The 20539-nt window shown below is 35.7% G+C and overlaps 1 protein-coding gene across 4 annotated transcripts in view; it reads right to left on the bottom strand.

The window, feature by feature from the left end:
• LOC106054102 (cAMP-dependent protein kinase type II regulatory subunit-like) overlaps positions 1 to 20097 on the bottom strand; it is an 81356-nt gene extending 61259 nt beyond the window's left edge. Inside the window, exons 1-3 of one of the 4 annotated variants that reach the window (XM_056026929.1) lie at positions 19943 to 20097; positions 18151 to 18202; positions 13212 to 13259 (exon numbers count right to left, since the gene is read on the bottom strand). In XM_056026929.1, the coding sequence (XP_055882904.1) occupies positions 13212 to 13259; positions 18151 to 18175 (73 nt within the window). In that variant the 5' untranslated portion in view covers positions 18176 to 18202; positions 19943 to 20097. Of the gene's footprint in view, positions 1 to 13111; positions 13260 to 18150; positions 18313 to 19942 lie in introns of those variants that run through there. The other 3 variants (XM_056026932.1, XM_056026930.1, XM_056026931.1) reach the window with 3 other exon arrangements.
• Between the last annotated feature and the right edge of the window lie 442 nt (positions 20098 to 20539).

Here is a 20539-nt window from a genome sequence, read left to right as displayed (position 1 = left end):
GTGCTACGTGACACCGGAAGCACATCTATATTAATCAAGAGATGTTTCGTCAAGTCAGAACAACTAACAGGAAAATCAGTTCAAGTCACAGCATTTAATGGCACTGTCAGCAGTCTACCAGAGGCCATAATAAACATTAAGACGCCATTCTTTACCGGTCTAACCGAAGCCTTGGTTGTTCGTGATTTACCAGTTGACTTAATCATAGGCAACATTGAAGGAGTCAGAGACAGCACCCCACAAGAACTTTTAGAGTGGGCAAACAATATTGAAAGAAATCAAGAATGTTATGCAGTAGTAACCAGATCAATGACCAAACCAAAAGAACAATTTTCATCAGAACGAACAAGCCAAAATGAATCAATACCTAAGACTCAAGTACAGAACATTCAAAACGAGTCAGAATCAGTAATCAGAACATTACCAGAAAATGACGATGTACCACCACAATTTCAGCATGATGAATTCAAACATGAACAGAAGATCGATTCATCATTGCAGAGACTTTATACGAAGGCGCAAGCAAACAAACAGTCAAAATTCACAGATGAACCATATTTTCAGAATGGTATCCTTATGAAGAACAGTCACAACAAGAACGAAACAATACAACAAGTCCTTGTACCTCAAAGATACAGAAGAGAAATATTGGCTACAGGACATAATCTTCCACATGCAGGTCATATGGGTGTCACCAGAACGAAGAAAAGAATCCTTCAAGAATTCTATTGGCCAAGCATCACCAAAGATGTCAAGAAATATGTCAGCTCTTGCCATGTTTGCCGAATGAAACGTCGCAGAGGCAATACAATACAATCAAGTCAAGCCACAAAGTTGATGAGCAAGCCAACATGGACATCCCTACTCACTGAATGCCCATCCCTACCTATCACAAGTCCATCTCCATCTTCCACATGTCCATCCTTAACTATTGGCAACAAAGACTCTATATCTCAAGTCTTATACGAGAATCCAAGAACTCTATCCTTTAGTGCTACACCATACAGAGACAACTTATACGGCAAACAAGATCGCCAATTCAACAATGCAAATAGCAAAGAATACACAATACAACCAGATTCAAATTCATCAGAAACAGAAACAGCATGTCAGCAAGCCTCAGATACCAGAAACTTTGTCATATCAGCATGTGAGCAAGCTAAAGAAGCCACAGCTAAAGCAAACAGAAATACTCAAGCTAGAGTCAACAAAACCAGAAAACTCAGACAGTTCGAACCAGGAGACAAAGTATGTTTATTGTTACCAGACAAGAATAACAAGCTATTTATCAAATGGCAAGGTCCATTCCCAGTACTCAGAAAAATCACAGATGTTGATTATGAAATTGACATTCATAACAAGAAGAAAATATACCATATCAACATGCTACAAAAGTACAACACCGAAACAGATGATGATACGAGTACAGAACAGACAGAAACAGTTATGTCATGTTTAGCAGTCATACCTGAAGAAGAAGAAAATGATATGAATGATTTCAATGATTTCATAATGCCAGATACACCACCGAAGCAAACAGAATTTTGCCATGATATCAAAATTGATAAATTATCACATCAGAGAAAACAAGAATTAACAAACATTCTACAAGAACATTCAGAAATATTCACAGATATTCCAGGAAAAACTTCTACTGTTGAACATGAAATCATACTTACAGATTCCAAGCCTACAAAATCAAAACCTTATCCTTTACCAATACACTACAGAGATTTCCTTCAACAAGAAATCAACCAACTTTTAGAACAAGGCATCATAGAACATTCTAATTCACCATATGCCGCACCAATTGTACTTGTCAAACGTAAACAAGCTTCAACTCCAAGAATGTGTGTCGACTTCAGACAATTAAACAAAATAACTCGTCTCGATTCATACCCCATGCCTAACCCTGAAGATCTTATGACACAATTTTCAGAGGCAAGATTCTTCACCAAACTTGATTTATCTAGAGGTTATTACCAGATTCCTATGAAGGAAGAATCAAAACCATTTACAGCCTTCACAACAGCATTCGGACTATTCCAGTTCAACTACATGCCATTCGGATTGGTCAACGCCAGCAGCACTTTTAACAGAGCTATACATAGAATACTGAACCAACGAAAAGACACAGTATCTTACATAGATGACATTTGCATATTCCATAAAACATGGAATGAACACATGAAAGGATTACATGAAGTATTCAACATAATACACCAATACGGCTTCACGATAAAACCTAGCAAGGTAGAATTAGCCATGAATGAAGTATCTTTCCTAGGTCATAGAGTTAGCTACAACTCACTTAGACCACAAGAAGATATCATCAAACGCATTTTAGACATCAAGGTTCCCACAACTAAGAAACAAGTTAGAAGCATTCTGGGACTGTGTAATTTTTACAGAACATTTATTCCTAATTACACAGCACTCACATCACCATTGACCAACCTCACCAAGAAAGGTCAACCTATCAAGATTCCATGGTCTACGGAACTACAAGACACAATTGAGAATATCAAAGCAACTTTTTTTCAGAGACAGTATACTCAAACTTCCGAACCGAGAAAAGCCTTTTCATTTCGCCACTGACGCATCTTCATCAGCCATTGGAGCATGTTTAATGCAGGATTACCAAGAGACTTTACATCCTGTGTTTTTTATCAGCAGGAAACTCTCACCAGCCGAAACTAGATACTCCACTATTGAACGTGAATGTCTGGCCATTGTCTGGGCCATTTCCAAATTCACTAAATATTTATTGGGTGCACACTTCACACTACTTACAGACCATGCACCACTAGCTTTTCTGAATTCAAAGAAGATAGCAAACGGACGATTAACACGTTGGAGTCTACAACTCATGGACTACCACTTTGATGTCAAGACAATACCAGGTCACTTGAATGTATTCGCTGACACACTGTCCAGATGTATATAGTTAATCATCTTTATTATATGTCAGTATAGCCTCATTTCATTTCGAATGTGACATCAAGTGTATAGTAACTTGTTAATGTTTAAAGACATTATACATATTTTTTATGAGCATCTAACTGTGTAACTACAATCATTTTGTAGTATCTCAACTCATTTTTTATTTTTCATATGTAATACTTTTGGATATGTACACATTTTCATATTAATATTAACCAAATGAGTTGTAATATCATAATATTTTTTTTTGTGTATTATACGCATTTCTATTACCATACAAATGCTTAAGATAGCGGGGGGTAATATGTCACGTACACTATGACCATATATGGTAACAGTTTTGAGTTGTTCGCCGACTTAGCTCGAAATAGCAGGGAAACATCAGACTGCAATGATTGGTTGGTCTGGGAGGTGTAAGTTGTTGATCACGTGATTACGAGCTGAAAACCGGGGAAGATGCAAAATAGCCTCAGTCGGTTGTAAATTTTTGTAGGGATAAGATCTAACTTGTATGTAGTTAAGAATATATATTTTATTCGTATCAAGACTCAGATATATTATTGAATAGATCAGTTATTCAAGTACATTTAAGCATTGTAACTATTTTGTGTATAGTGTTTTCAAGTTATTAATTAAAGTAATTGTTTTTGAACGAAGAGAAGTTTCTTCATTGAATTTAGATCGTACTTAGATCACATTTGTCAAGTTGTAACTCCTAGACCTAGATGATCCTCATCAATTGGCAACATCTATATGATCGTATCACCAACATAGATCTGTCTACTTCTGTACGATCATCTTATCGAAAGATCATTTCAAGATCCTCGGCAATCACGGTCATTGATGGTGCAATATAGTTCAAGTCTGATCGTGACAGTAGCATCATCTTAGAGTGTGACATCAACACCATTAAAGATCATGACAGTAATCTTTAATCTTTTTAAAGATCTTCACAATCATTTATTCACCGATTCCCTGTTAGTGAATATTTTGTTTATATTATTTTATTATATTATTTATTTCAATTCTAGGTCTAGAGTGTCGATTTGTATTTGGTACCAGCAGCTCTCTACAGTCAAGTATGTGAAGGCCCCTAAAGAAATAGAGTACTTTCACATTTAAACAAATAGAGTAGGCCTACTTTCACAGTTAATCTCAATGTCCTTCTATTTTATATATATATTTAACATGCTTACTTTATTTTTAGAAATGTATATTTTCGAGTGGCGTAGCTAGGGATTTTGGGGCCCAGAGTGCTTGACCTCTTTAGGGGCCCCTACATTTTGGCATTCGACATCATGTTATGAGATAATGGTGTAATATTTAATGTTAAAACAAATTTTGGACACTCAATTGGGGGCCTCTCAAGTGGGGCCCGGGAAGATTTTAAAATTTGGAACCCCCTCCCCCACCATAGCTACGCCACTATGTGGAGGGTAAGGCCCTCGATTGACGCACTGCCGTAGATCCGGATCTGCTACAAACGGACACTTCTTAACCGTAAGATAGAGTGGATTTATATAGATAGAGATAGATATATAGATATAGGCCTATAATATATATCATGGGCGTAGCCAGGATTTATTTCGGGGGTGGGGGATTTTCTTCTTTCCTCCCCCCGTCATATATATGTGTGTGTGTGTGTTGGTAATTAATCTTTATTACATTACGATCCTTCATTCTTTCGCAATACGTTTATTGTACCCTAGAATAGGGTCTTCCTGGAGTTAGTGGAAAGACTGTAGACACCCCTCCATTGTTAACCAGGTTTTATGGGGAAGCGCTGTGAGCTCCCCCAGCGGGGTAGGAGGGAGCCCCGGGCCAAGAACTATTTCCGGTATTTAAAACAAAAAAAAAGCATATTCAGAAGTATTAACAGTGCATTATACTGCTATTAAAAATTTTTTCAAAAACCAAATCTGCTATTCACTGCACATTAATAATGGAGCCCAGCGACTGGTAAAAATGTGCACACCCCCCCCCCTTTGGCTACGATCATGGATTTTAGATTTTATATCGAACCATCTGTTGCGGGGTTTTAAACTAAAAAATCTCTAAAGTTTTTTATTTAAACAAACTCAAAACCCCTCATGGGATTTGGTGACTAGTTCGCTTTAGAATAATATTGAAGAGGGGGTTTTAACCTCAAAACTCTCTGAAGAGGGGGATTAAACTCAAAACCTTCTGGAGGGTGTTTTAAACTTAAAGCCATCTAAAGGGGGGGTTTAAACTAAAAGCCCCCCTTGGCTACGCTCATAGAATTTTGTGACTGTAGTTTGCTTTAATTTTAAATTGAAGAGGTGGATTTTTAGCTTCAAACCCCGGTGGAGGGGGTTTAAAACTCAAAACTCTCTGGATGGGGGTTAAATTAAAACCCTCTGAATGTTTTTTTTTAACTCAAAACCCCTCTTGGCGGCGCTCATTGAATCTGGTGACTGTTATATGCTTTAGTCTTATATTGAAGAGGGAGTTTTATCGTTTAAAAAAATTGAGAGGTTTTAAACTCAAAGTCCACTATGACTACTCTCATGGAATTAGATGACTGTCGTTTGCATACTTTTTTTGTTTTATAGAAGGGGGGGGGTAACCTCAAAACCCCTTGAAGGGGGATTTTAAACTCAACCCACTCCCCTTGGCTGCGTTGGGGTCTATGATGGTTAAACATTAAAATCTCACCCAAAAAAAAAAAAAAACTATTAAAGCCCATTATGTATATTCTATAGTATAAGTTATTCTAAAACTCCGAAAAAGGGGGGGGGATATTAAAATATATTTAAGAGTCAGGACCTTGACGTGCCTAATAAGTAAGTTGTGAAGCGCTTATTAAAGCAAAAGCCTTACTTCACCAAATCATCACTAAATCTCCCAGTACTTTGAATAACTATTAAAAATTTTTCGCGAACATTCTTACAAATTACAGACGTTTCCACCGTTTCCTCTAAAGATAACATATTTAGATCTACATCCCACGCGTATCTATATGTTAATTTAGCCGTGCATGCGGTGCCGTCGTCGCTATGGGTGGCGGGGATGCGGGATGCACCGGATGACACCCACGTGGAAAAAAATGCACTTTTGCAAACGTGGGCAATTTTTTTCAAAACTGATTGTAGCGAGATACCCAATTATACTTATACATGTTTAATTTACGTATCTAGATCTAAGTATATTTTATTTTTATGTAGCATATTTTATTTCTGTGTTTTAATCAATGACCAAAACATTTAGTGCGGAAAAAGGGAGTGCGAAGGCGTTTTTTAAGGACAATAAATCGGATTTATTTGATTGTAGTTATTTATATTAGAGCATTCATCAAGTAAATTATTAAATTAGTCTTATGCGACGCTGTATCATCTTCAAAGTAAAGATTTTTTTCGCGAAACGGTTAGAAACAAATTTTATTCAACAGATTCTTTTGGAGAAGACAAAAGAAGAGCATTCTATAGTCTACTACTTCTTACTTCAAAATGGACACGTGTCTCCCGAGTAACAGGCCCTTTACAAGAAAGAACGTCGGTCAAGAATATCACAAACTTGAACGCTCAACTCCCTTGAATGTCCCTCACTCGTCAGAATCGGTCCTTTTAAATTTTATTTTATCTGAAAAGCTTCTTACTAGGAGAAATGTAGGCCCTGTTGTAGAGTAATGTAGACTCAAGAAGAATGAGCGTCTGAAGCTCATAAATGCGCGAAAATGTTTGGTGCACGGGAGCCACTCGAACCCCACAATGGAAATTACTGAGCTCCTTCTTCTCTGAAACCCTTTTCGTGACGTGCGACGTGCCGAGACTATTCTCTTAGAGTACGTAAAAGGAATCGAGCTGGGAGTTGTCTCTTTATCCCCGTAAAAGAAGTAAACCTCAACCTGACCAGTTCTCTCTCTTTCATATCCCTGTCACGTAAGACGATACGAAAAGTTACTGATCGCCCTCTTTGCAGTGGCGGCATCACGAGTACTAATTCTCTCAGAATCACCTAAAGTACGCGCTGTTGAGCACTGACCGACTCTGAACTGGGCTAGAACAGCCTCTTCTCTTCTATACCTTTCAGCTGTTCCCTATCACAGATTAGAGCTTTATTACTTTCATAAGAGAGCAGGTACAGGTGCCAGAAGGCAAGTGGATTTTGTATAAGATCTGCTGCTGGTTAACAGCCCAAACCGCGGTGGGCCGGCATCCATTGAATCCATACCTCCACATTCTATACAATACATAGGCGCTCTCCGTACTCCAGGAACGTCTTTGGGTTTCTAACCCATTCTTCTTACCCTTTGAGGGCATCAAGAATTGATATGAAATCTGTGATGATAATTTCATTGGCTGATGGCGCAGTTCCTCCACTTGCCCTTTCTTCAATGACCTCCATCTCTTTGTTTGTCGACTCAACGTATAAGTTATTTTTGGTATAAATATTTTAGATTGTTCAAAAGGTAAGAAAACGAAAAAGATTTGGCTACAAAGCTCATAGCAGTCTTTCTTTCAGATGAATCAAATATGGTCTTCTAAAATCCAAAGCTATACAAATTTAAAGTTTTATCTATAATGACCAAGTGCCAAAATAGAACAAGAAAAAAAAAAGAAAAAAATGTGAACACCCCCTCTCCCCATCCCATCACAGTCTCTCTCTGCAGGACATCTCTACTATCACTATAGGCTTACTATTTTTTAGTTCACGATTTCTAGTTGTTTTTTGGTGTTTTTTTTTACCTGTAGATGAATTACCCACCATGCTTTTTTTTAAATTAAGATAATAATAGTTTATGAAATTCAAAAGCAATATTTGATTAAAAGTGTGTATTTCTCCCATTCTCGGATCAAGATGTAATTTCGCACAATTATTCAGTGGCATAAACAAGACATGAACCAATAAAAAGAAGGTAACCAATTAGTCAATTAATTACTGGTAGTTTGTTTTTTTTTTGTTGATACCAACAAGGAAAACTAATCCTTCAATATTCACATATATGGCTAAATTTGTTGGGTTTAGCCCCCTTAAATAGTTGTGAAAGCTTTTTTCCCTCACACATTCTCCGATCAAGTTGATACTTTAAACAATAATTTATTTACCTAACCTAACATGAATCAGTAAAAAAAATAATTAAAATACCCAATTAGTCAATTGATTATTGGTAATGTAAGTTTTTATATCGAAGAAGAGAAATAAAGTGCACATTATTGATAGGTATAGTTTTAGATAAGCTTTTTTTTTAAATTGCCTTTTTTTTAATTTTTACAATTTACAATCACTCTGTCTGTCTTTCTGGTAAAAATAACACGTTATTTCTCCTACACAAAATCTCGGATTAAGCTGAAATTTTGTACAGTTATTTCTTTTGCTTGACAACACAATTAACCAATTAGTTAATTATCTTTTGGTAATAAATTATTTTGTTTGGTATCTTGAACCAGGGAAAGAAATCGTACTTGACAGATGTGATGATTTAAATTGCATTAGTCCCATTGAGGACTCTTAAGCCCCGAGTCAACATTTTTTAAAGCATTTAAAAAACAACGATCACGTAAACATTCACAAAGATACTCCCTTCTTCCCTACCACTTTCCCAACTGGTCCAGACAAGTGATAGGATCATAGCGCACTGATAAAGCTAATTGCTAAACAAAAACAATTGGTAAAAATATTTCAAATGCACTCGTCAATTGTGAAACACTGATCCAAATTAATTGATGCAAATTACACTTATTATAAGCTTTTTTTTTTTTTTTTGTTAAATAATTTTTAAAATGTTTTTCTTTTGTTTGTTTAACTTTTGTTCTCGAGTAAGGACATTATTCCAGTTTTGTTTTCTCTGTCAACAAGACCCACGTTTGTAAATGGTTATTAAACCGTTACTTCATTCAGTTCACTTGTTCATACATGTGTGACCCCTAAGTTACTGCCTTGAAAACTATAACACCTACGAGTATAGACGCAGTATCTTCACTTACAGCCTTTCATTCTTAACCTTTTTTTTTTTATCCCTTTACATTAAATGGTGCGTAACTCAAGTTATTTTTAAATGACCCTCAAGTCTCGTGAATCTGTGCACCGACAAGGCATTTAATCGGTGGGAGAGGGGCTTCTAGTTTTTTGCAGCTATTAACCGATCTTTCCAAGAAAGTCACTTGTTTTACTTGTAAACAGGCAATGGTCGTTTTCATCCCCACCCTTTTATTCTTTATCCATTCTGTGAGTGTATGACCTGTTTACGACTTCAATCTACAGGATACCAACACTACACAGATGATTGCATACTATATAGAACGATAAAAACAACACAACAGAAATTGTATACAGAGAATTAGATCAATTACAGAAATGGGAATCAAATTCAGCATGACTTTCCACCCAAGAAAAAAATGTCAATTATTAAGAGTAACACAAAAACTAAAACAAATAAATACCACTTGTCTTATTCATGGCAAACCAGGTGTTATGATAAATGAAAAACTATCATGGAATCCCCATATTGATTAAGTTATTTTTAAACAATCAAACAAAGCATTAGAGTTTATTAAAAGAAATTTCTACAAATCAAATAAGAACATACAACTAAAATTTTATTTAACCTTGGTTATGCCAATAATAGAATATGCACCCTCTGTTTGGGACCCCTCAACTCAAGAAAACATTAAGAAACTAGAACAGACACAAAATAGAGCAGTGAGATTCAGAACAAACGAATATTCACCTTTGATTATAGTAACACCTTTTGTAAATTCATTAAATTTAGAGACCCTTCAGGCCATCAAGATAGAAGACTTAAAAACGCAAAAGTAAACTAGCTATTATACATAAAACACTAAGCCATAATCTTCAAATACCAAAAAAAAAAAAAAACAATACCTAAAATACTCAGAAAGACACAAAGATAAAGGGACATTACTTGTTCCAGATACGAGGACGTATATCATTTTCTTTTTAGAAGTAACGTCTGTATTTTATGAGATAAGATAAGACTACACATATTGCGACTTCAATGTACAGTAGGCCCTATAGTATACTAACACTACGCTGTTTAGAGGTATTGTGACTTTTATGTACAATATACTAACACTACACGACAGTGTAACTTCAACGTGAAGTATAGAGACACTATATGTGTCATATTAGAGGTATATAGATTTCAAAGTGAAGTATATCTACACTAATTTATCTAGAGAGGATGGTGGAATCTTCTGGATTTATATGTGCTACTGTACTACCCACTACCAAGTAAATTTGATAATCATTATGTCATGTAAATGTGGTGTTAGGGAGCCATGTATATATGTTAGTATGGATGTGTCATGTAAATGTGATGTTAGGGAGTCATGCATATATGCGAGTATGGATGTGTCATGTAAATGTGATGTTAGGGAGTCATGCATATATGTGAGTATGGATGTGTCATGTAAATGTGGTGTTAGGGAGTCATGCATATATGTGAGTATGGATGTGTTATGTAAATGTGATGTTAGGGAGTCATGTATTTACGTGAGTATGGATGTGTCATGTAAATGTGATGTTAGGGAGTCATGCATATATGCGAGTATGGATGTGTCATGTAAATGTGGTGTTAGGGAGTCATGCATATATGTGAGTATGGATGTGTCATGTAAATGTGGTGTTAGGGAGTCATGCATATATGTGAGTATGGATGTGTCATGTAAATGTGGTGTTAGGGAGTCATGCATATATGTGAGTATGGATGTGTCATGTAAATGTGATGTTAGGAAGTCATGCATATATGTGAGTATGGATGTGTCATGTAAATGTGGTGTTAGGGAGTCATGCATATATGTGAGTATGGATGTGTCATGTAAATGTGATGTTAGGGAGTCATGTATATATGTGAGTATGGATGTGTCATGTAAATGTGATGTTAGGGAGTCATGTATATATGCGAGTATGGATGTGTCATGTAAATGTGTGAGTATGGATGTGTCATGTAAATGTGGTGTTAGGGAGTCATGCATATATGTGAGTATGGATGTGTCATGTAAATGTGATGTTAGGAAGTCATGCATATATGTGAGTATGGATGTGTCATGTAAATGTGGTGTTAGGGAGTCATGCATATATGTGAGTATGGATGTGTCATGTAAATGTGATGTTAGGGAGTCATGTATATATGCGAGTATAGATGTATCATGTAAATGTGGTGTTAGGGAGACATGTATATATGTGAGTGTCACGTACACTATGACCATATATGGTAACAGTTTCGGGTTGTTTGCCGACATAGCTTGATATAGCTGGGAAAAAAAAACAAGCATGTAATTAAATGAACTCCATTGGTTCCGAAAGTTAATTGTTGTACATTAGACTGCAATGATTGGTTGGTCTGGGAGGGGTAAGTTGTTGATCACGTGATTACGAGCTGAAACCCGGCGAAGATGCAAAATAGCCTCAGTCTTGTCTCGGAAGTTGTAGTGTTAACATCTAACTTGTATGTAACGTGAAATTGAGAATATATATCTTATTTGTATCAAGACTCAGATATACTATTGTGTAGATTCAATTCAAGTACATTTTAACCATTGTAACTATTTGTGAATAGTGTTTTCAAGTTATTAATTAAAGTAATTGTTTTTGGACGAAGAGAAGTTTCTTCATTGAATTTAGATCCTACTTAGATCATATTTGTCAAGTTGTAACTCCTAGACCTAGATGATCCTCTTATCAATTGGCAACATTCTGTATGATCGTATTATCAACATAGATCTGTCTACTTCTATACGATCACCTTATCGAAAGATCATTTCAAGATCCTCGGCAATCACGATCATTGATGGTGCAATATAGTTCAAGTCTGATTGTGACAGTGGCACCATCTTAGATTGTGACATCAACACCATTGATGATCGTGATAGTGAGTATGAATGAAATTCTGTCTACTAGCTTTATGGCTTGCCACTCAGGGCCGGATTTAAGTACGTTTTTGTGGAGGCCCTTACACTTTTTCGAAAGCTTGAATTATAATCCATTTATTAATAATAGTGCTTATATTTCATATTTTATAAGAAAAAAATAGAGTACTCTTAAATTTAATATCATTTTACATCTTTTAAAAAAATATTTAACATGCATATTTTAGTTTTAAAATTGTATATTTTTGAGTTTGTAAAGGGTAAGACTCTGTGTTGACGCACTGCCGTAAATCCGGAACTGCATTTAAATATTACGAGCACACTTCAAGCGGACAGTCAATTTAAATATTTGCTAACGCGTACACATAAAAAGTATATTTACAAAACTTTTACCAACTCACTTTATCTGTCTGTTTAGTAAAAAGTTTGTATACGTTATTTCTTCCACACCCCTTCTCTGATCAAGTTGTAATTTGCACAATTACTCATTGGTGTAGGTAGACAATAGGCCTACATGAATCAATTTAAAAAAAAAAAACAATTAGTCAATTCATTACTGGTTATTAATTATTTTGGTTGATACCAACAAGGGAAATTAATCCTTCAGTATTCACAGATATTTTTTAATTTGTAAGGTTTTGTCCCCTTAGATAATTGTACACGTTGTTTCTCCCACACCCATTATTGGATCAATTTGAAACTTTAAATAATTATATATTGTGACTAACAAAACATGAATCAATAGAAAAAACTAACCAATTAGCCAATTGATTGTTTGTAACTATTTTTTTTATTGGAGAAGGGAATAAACTATATATTATACAGAGATATAGCTGTAAGTGCGGAGTTAGATAAGCTTTTTTTTAAAAAAAAAAAAAATATTGAGTATATTTTGTTTGTTTTATTTACAAGGCTATTGGTGTTGAGATATATGAAGGCGGTGGCGTTGCCGGTTATCACGGTTTACACTTAATATCATAAGAAATCTTTTGTTTTTCAATAGTCATCAAATTGTTTTGAATGTTTTAAGCACTTATACCTAAATAACTTATCAATAAACAGACTTGTAGTTTAAGGCAATTATAGCTTAATTCAATTACTAAAGGAGCTTTTTTTAAATTGACACTTATCACTGTATTAACATTTAATAAATTTAATTGATTTGGCATTTCAACTGGCAGAATGATTAAACATACGCCACCTCTGCCCTAACCTATCAACATACACGTTCATATGTAGCAAGGCTACAACGTTATGTGAAGACAGACAGACAGCAAGAATACATGAACAAACAACAAAAGAGTCATTGCCAGACATACGTTTGGAAAAACAGCTAAATTGTAAGAAGCTAGTCATCCTTAACACATCTAAGATGTTGGAAGAAAAATGTATAAATGGGATGTGTCTAGGTTGTCATACCCATGTCATCTTTGCCTCCATCACCATGTGATCCTTGACCCTGTTTACCTAGGAGAATGGAAAGGACAAATTGGCAACTCACACAAAAGCATAAAGCATTAACGCCATTAAATTATTTACCTTGAACTGAAATTATGCACACAATGGGGCGGGAGGAGTGAATTACAAAATGGCTTATCGAACTTATTAGCGAATGACCATCAAAATGTTTTCGATGGCTTAGAGCAGGGGTGGGCAAATTACGGTCGGTGGCCACATGCGGCCCGCGGACACCTACAGAAATCAGGTGTGCTCACGATATATACATATAAAAATGCAAATATATTAAAATTAATTCTAAATATCTCTATAATTATTGAAACTGTCCCAATATAAACTATTTCAAGTCAATGAAGATTAAGCTAATTGGCTCTACTTCAATACACTCAGTCAAAGACACAATCTCAGTCCAGTAGGCCTATTTATTCAATGCTAAGAAGAACTGTGTTGAGTGTTGTGTATGCTTGGAAGAAGATATCAAGTGCAACTGATGGAACTCTTTCTTTTAAATAAAGAATATCTTAACCATAAACTCTAAACAGGAAAGTTTGCCCAAAGCTGCTTAAAATATGTATTTATTATTTCATCACACACTCCCGTGGCCCATGTTACTAGAGCTAGGGGTCTTAAACACTGGCAGTTCCGAAAAGTACCTGAAGATTTAGAAACAAAATATTCCGTTGTATCCGCTGACTTAGCATGAACAAGGTAATAAGAAGAATAAAAAAAAATCTCAAGGAAGAAATGTGTATGTTCCTTAAAGGACATTGACTGTGACTTTGTTATAAATATTTCTAATGAAGAGTGTGAGACAGATTTCATGTTTTTCTTGGCAGCTATTGCAATGAGTTGTTTGCATATGAAATGTTTGTGCATGTTAAATCTTTTCAAACAAGGCTTTCCAATTTCTCCAGGCAAGCAAGTGAAAACAGATTTAGTCATTTTCCTTTGCTGAAAGGTGAAACTGTTTCTACTGTAATGGTTAAAAATACAAAACTTATTTAGATTCCTTAATCTCGGAATTTATAAAAGCAAATTTTATATGTCAAGAACCAGTTTTCAATACCATCAGCTCACCATTTAGCGCAGAAGCTGATTCAGCTCCAGAGAACATAACTCCATACAAATTATAACCTGAAGGGATGTTCCAGTCAGTTCTTCCAGGGGGTTTAATTAGTGCCAGAAGCTGTATTTCCATATTTTAAAAAAAGAAGTTGCTGCTAAGCTTTCACATTATTTGGGTACACAAACATCTGTGTAATTTGACAGCAGTCACAAGGATAACAATTAGTAAGCTAGCTCCACAGTTCCGGAACATTAGCACGAGTGTAAATAGCTAAATACTTAACATTATGTACAACTACATATTTGTGGTGAAATGTGATATAAAAAGACAATAGCAATTTTTTTTTAAACGTAGAACTAGCTACAGAAATTGCTAACTCTTGTTGTAATTTCTCAATTAGGGGTGTAAAAAAATGAAAAGTGAATGTATAATACATGAGCTAAAAGACATCATACAGTTAGGTAGCGTATTTTTTAAAGTTATAAGTATATATAACAATATAATAATATATATGCGCCCCCCCCCCCATTCTCAATTTTTTAATGCGGCCCTTGGTTGCCCACCCCTGGCTTAGAGAACTGAATTAGTGTATGACTATAAACGCAATGTACAGGATGAGATAACTGAATAAGTAAATTGAGGTGACCAGACGTCCCGACTATGGCGGTACAGTCCCGCATTGGGCCGTCTGTCACGCTTTCATAAAAAAAAAAGTCGATCAATGTCACATTTTTATTTTAAATCGTTTCTAAATCTTTTGACTAACATCTTCGAATATCGCTTAGGTGCGTTTCTTTCTTTATCCTTATTTCAAATTCGATGCTTCGCAGGACCCTGTGTTAGAAGCACGGATAGTGATTTTACTTTGCAGCATTCTGCCTTCTTCTCAAAAACTGACGTCAGCATGTTTCCTGCCGACTCTTTGTGCGTTGTCGTTCCGCATGTTTCTGGCTGATTCTATAAATCAACGTTTTGGGGTTTTGAATTTTAAAAAAAAAAGAACTTCAGAGATTTTTTAGTTTAAAATCCACAACAGATGATTTTGACGATAAAACTTCCCTTTTCGATATAAAATCTAAAACAAACTACAGTCACCTAATTCCAAGAGCGTATTCAAGAGAGGTTACACATTTCTACCAGTGGCGGGGCTCCATTAATAAAGTGCATTGAATAGTCATCTGCCGAAATTGAAAAACACTAAATGTGGCTCAACAAAGATGGCTAAGACAGATTTTAGGAGACAGTTATAGAGATCGGGTCTAAATCAAGGAAATCCTAGCCAAACTGGGAGTCGACACCTTAGTAAGGTTGTGACAGAGCGTCGCATGACGTTTGCGGGACATGTTCTCTGACAAAATGATTTACGCATACTAAGGGTTGCGATGGCATCCTAGTACAACTTGACGCCAGTAAGGCAGTAAGAAAAGCATTTTAGGTTTTTGAAATAAAACTTTTTAATAGCATGAAAATTTACTGTAGATACCTCAGAATATTCATTTTGTTGGCTTTCAATACCAGAATACCAGAGCTCCAAGCGCTCCCCCAGACCCCATTGCTGGCAATGGCGAGGAAATCTACAATTTTTCCACAAACTCCAGGAAGAAACATTCTAGGGCATAATAAACGTCTTCCGAAAGAATGAAGGGTCAGAATGTAATAAAGATCATGTACACACACACACATACATACTTTTTTTTTCGAGGGTGGGGTGCGGGGGGGGGGGGGAGAAAAAAATCCCCCCCCCCCCCCCGAAAAAAATCCTGGCTACGCCCATGCCGGTAAGCATACGGATACGACTTACTTACTATTTTGGATGACGCGTGTTGATTACAAAAGCGGTGTAATAGCGACAATCGTAGGGTAAACTTTTACGCAAATTGTGACGATTTTTTCAGAGAGAGAAGCGACCTATTTGATAGGTAAACCTTTCAATTGGATCACTCAGAAAGAAAAACTTTTCAGACAGCCTGGAAATATTTAAATTATTGTAGGCCTATGTGTGTACATCATGTGTAACTTATGTGTTTGTACATTGTGATACATTGTAGTAATGTCTAAGTTGTTGAATGAAATATTGCTTGAAAAAATCTGAATCTTTTACGTCCCATTATAGACATATGTGCCGCTTTCGCTCCCCAAATATCTGGTCCCCTTGAGTAAATGCAAACTGGTGAAGTGAATGAATGCTTTTTCGCTTTAGAAACTAAAGACGCTTTGATTATATGTTGAAACAACAAATACAACAAAAAAAAAAAACATGAGAGGGCTGGAAAACGTTTTGTAAGGCAATTCTTGTGCCGTGATGATATCAACGTTGAAACCGACAACGAATGAAATTATGTTTAGACCTATCTGAGTAGATTCGGGAAGTGACTATTTTTTACAAGCAGCGAGTCTCGTCGACGCATTATAAATAACTTTTTTTTAAGACACATTTTTTTTATAACCGTTTTATTTGCTCATGCCTATGTTGATTTTTGTTTCCCCAGTTGTTTGGGTATTAAGAAAAAAAAGAATTCCAGTTCTAGAACGCATTTATCTAATGTCAACATTTGTAAGGCCTAGATGTAGGCTACATTAAAATAATAATGTGTCTTTAGTGTCATTATGAGCATAGGCCTATGCCTAGAGGTCTGTTTCTAGAAGTGAATATAAACGGTAGGATTAATTCCCATCCAGCGTTATGCAACTAATTTGTCACAGAAGTCAAACCAAACATTTGCAACTCATTTGTCTTCCCTTTAGTGGACACAGAAGTCAAACCAAACATTTGCAACTCATTTGTCTTTCCTTTAGTGGACACAGAAGTCAAACCAAACATTTGCAACTCATTTGTCTTTCCTTTAGTGGACACAGAAGTCAAACCGAACATTTGCAACTCATTTGTCTTCCCTATAGTGGACACAGAAGTCAAACCAAACATTTGCAACTCATTTGTCTTCCCTTTAGTGGACACAGAAGTCAAACCAAACATTTGCAACTCATTTGTCTTCCCTTTAGTGGACACAGAAGTCAAACCAAACATTTGCAACTAATTGAGATTTATGAAGCACAACAAAATTGGCAGGTTTTTAGAGGTGAAACGAAGGACAAGGTAAGGGAGGGTTAGGGTAGTTGGGTTGAAACAAAAAAAAAACAGGGTAAAAGAGCATCCATAAAAGATATGTATAGGCCTACTTATTATCTATCAATGAATCTTCAGATGACACCAAACCTATGTGCTGTAATTTGGTTTTTGTTTTTTTTTTTTTAAATGTAGGCTCCTATTTTTTTCACTCAGTATCCCCCCCCTCTTTTCTTATTTTTTTTATAGGCTAGATTGCGCTAGGATTACGTTTGCTACATTATAAATGGTGAATATAAAATATTTTTTAAAAAATGGCGTACATATTACAAAGAAGTACCGTATATTTTATAAATATTATATGTTGAATTTATTTTAATATCATGGTCCTACGTCCACTCCTTTTTAGAATCCCATTACTTTTGGACTAGAACCTCGTCTAGAACCCTACCAGTCGTTCAGCTGATAACATAGCAGCATTCTTGAGTGTTTACTACATCTATGTTTTGACCACAATCCTGGTTACGCCTTTGAAAAGAACTTTCTCGATGCTCTGAGCCATTTGGGAAACAATGATTTCATTATAAGCAAAGTCATTGGGTCTTAAGTGAGAAAAAATGACTTTATATTTACTGTAGCCATTCTTTTCTCCTGCTATATAAATTCCTAACATTTTGACATATAAGTAAAACTTTTAGCAAAGCACTGTGAACAAATGGGGAGATTTTATTTTTGTTTAAAGTACGATACATGTATTAGAAATCACTGACCTTTAAAACAACACCAGCACGGCATAATGATGCTTTTCTGAAACAGAGAATTCTGAAAGAAAAGACAGCATCTATTTGTCAACTATTTATTAGTAAACTCTTTATTACATAGACTCGACCCACACATTGATTTGCTTCTTAAAGAATTATCAACAAGTTGTAATGAAACGTACAGCACTTAAAGAAATGCACAAAATAGTTGACAGATAACGAACTAGCTAAGCAGATGTCGTGAGGTTGATAAAAAAAATCACAAATCTTTTAAATGTTTTATTTAAAAAAAAAATAAAACAAAACAATAAATGGTTTTCCACTCTTTGAAGTGAAGTATTTAAAATAGATGGAGATCATAAGGATGACGAAAATACATGGGGAAATATTTATGTTAGGCCTAATATTGTAGGCCTATATTTTAAAACATTTCAGGGTAAAACATTCTCGTGTTATCGTTAGTGTATGCAGGCTTATGCCACGCCACTCCATAGATAGGCTATTATCAACTCACTGGTATCAGCTTTGAAGAGCCCGTTGTGTCTGTGGACTAGTGTTTGGCTTGAACAGCAGCACGTACACAACAACAAATGATGGGGGGGGGGGGGGGGGGAGAGAGATTTGAAGCATTAGGTTGTGACATGGGAACCACAAAAAGCTGCATCGTGTGGATAGGGCCGGTCTTCGGCCACTGCAACCTATGTGTCCGCAGTGGGCCCCCACTTTCATAGGCCCCGCGCGAATTCTAGGTGTAAATTATTAAATTAAACCATTTTAACTTATTATTAAAAGGGTTCCTGGAATTCTTCTGAAATTGCAAAATATGCGAAAAAGTTATGAAAATCACCTGAAAACTCATGCAAATCTTCTAAAAAACAGACATGATTGACATTTCAGGGTGTCATTCAATACCGTATGTAAAACGCCAATTCTACTCGCGATTAAAAAAAAACGGCATTGTCATAATAAGGCGAATTTTAACCAAAACAGAAGCTCAAATAATTAATTTATTTTAATAGACACTGGCATACACATATAGATCTAAATCTATCTCGACCTCTTAAAAAAAATCAAAAGCGATATTTTGCTAAATCGATAGTAAATCTAAAAGACAGATTTAAAAGTTTATCTGCTTTTTGCTGGAAAACAACTATCTACTGTAGATGGCTCGTAAAGTTCATTTGACAGTGATTTGGTACTTAGTAAAGTACCGGTATGAATAAAATGCAAAAACGAATTTCGTTTCTGCTACAAAATCTTGATTTAGGCCTACACTTATTATCCTTATCTCTACCCAGACTGGGCCCAGCGCAATCCGTTTCGCATAGGGCCCCGCAATCTTTGATGATGAATACTGTCTACTAGATCTATTTGTATTTTGCATAAAAATAAAGTTAGAATATATACATTTTAGTAGACCCTTTATTATTATCATCTAAATTAATTATTGTTACGTGTATTGTAACTATCATTAGGTCTACATCTAAATCTACATCACCACAAGCAAGACCCATACAAGATTTATTACCCCACACCTTTTTTCCCCCTATAAAAAAAAAAGCTGAAAAGTATTTGAAAACTCAAGGCTTTTAAATCTAAAATAAGTTTAGAGACCTATTCTATAGATGAGTAGAATCTAGATCTAGAATGACTAGCACCACTAAGACTATAGTAAGACTACTAAGATTAAGAATAATCTACATCTCAAGCATTTTTGTAAGTGGTATGCGGTGCAGCCTTTCACATCCATGTACCGGTAAGCATTTGAACTTATTTATTTTTTGGACTTGGATTAGTCTACCTGAAATGTGATTCATTCCGTGGATTGGTTCCTAGCACGGGTAAAAAGTTCCCATCAACAAAATGACAAAGTTATGTTAAAGCTGAACAAATAAACATTGGCTAACTATAACGGTTCGTATTGTTGTTCCGGTTGTGCACAGTTCCACACGTGTTGACAAGAGTACACAAAAGACACTGTTGGAGTGCGCACATAGAAAGTCTCAAGAAAAGAAATGCACAACTTGCCACCAAACATGTTAGTGAGAACTTTCAATCAGTGGTCAATTTAAATTAGACACGTTTAATTCTTCTAAACGAAATCGGGGGGACACACAATTTGCACGTGAAAGTCCTTAAAGAGAGATAAAGGTTGCTCGAGAAGTCTTTTCATTCAATAAAAATTCCGAGGAAATAATCTACAGCCAAAATAAGTACCTATAAATCCTGGTTTTAGTTGTATGCAATGCCTTGCTTGTCCATCGCAAACCAGTCTACAATCTACGCCAGTTTCCAACCTATTTATTTTGTTCTCTTATCATCTTGTGCCTAGAACACAGACCATGGAATTGACGTCCATGCACTGACAACAAGATGGCTGCCTGGTCGTCTCGATTGT

Source organism: Biomphalaria glabrata, chromosome 4, assembly GCF_947242115.1.
Source record: "Biomphalaria glabrata chromosome 4, xgBioGlab47.1, whole genome shotgun sequence".
Classification (NCBI taxonomy): domain Eukaryota; kingdom Metazoa; phylum Mollusca; class Gastropoda; family Planorbidae; genus Biomphalaria; species Biomphalaria glabrata.
The sequence above is the reverse complement of the archived record's forward strand: the minus strand, read 5'-3'. Positions and strand labels throughout refer to the sequence as shown.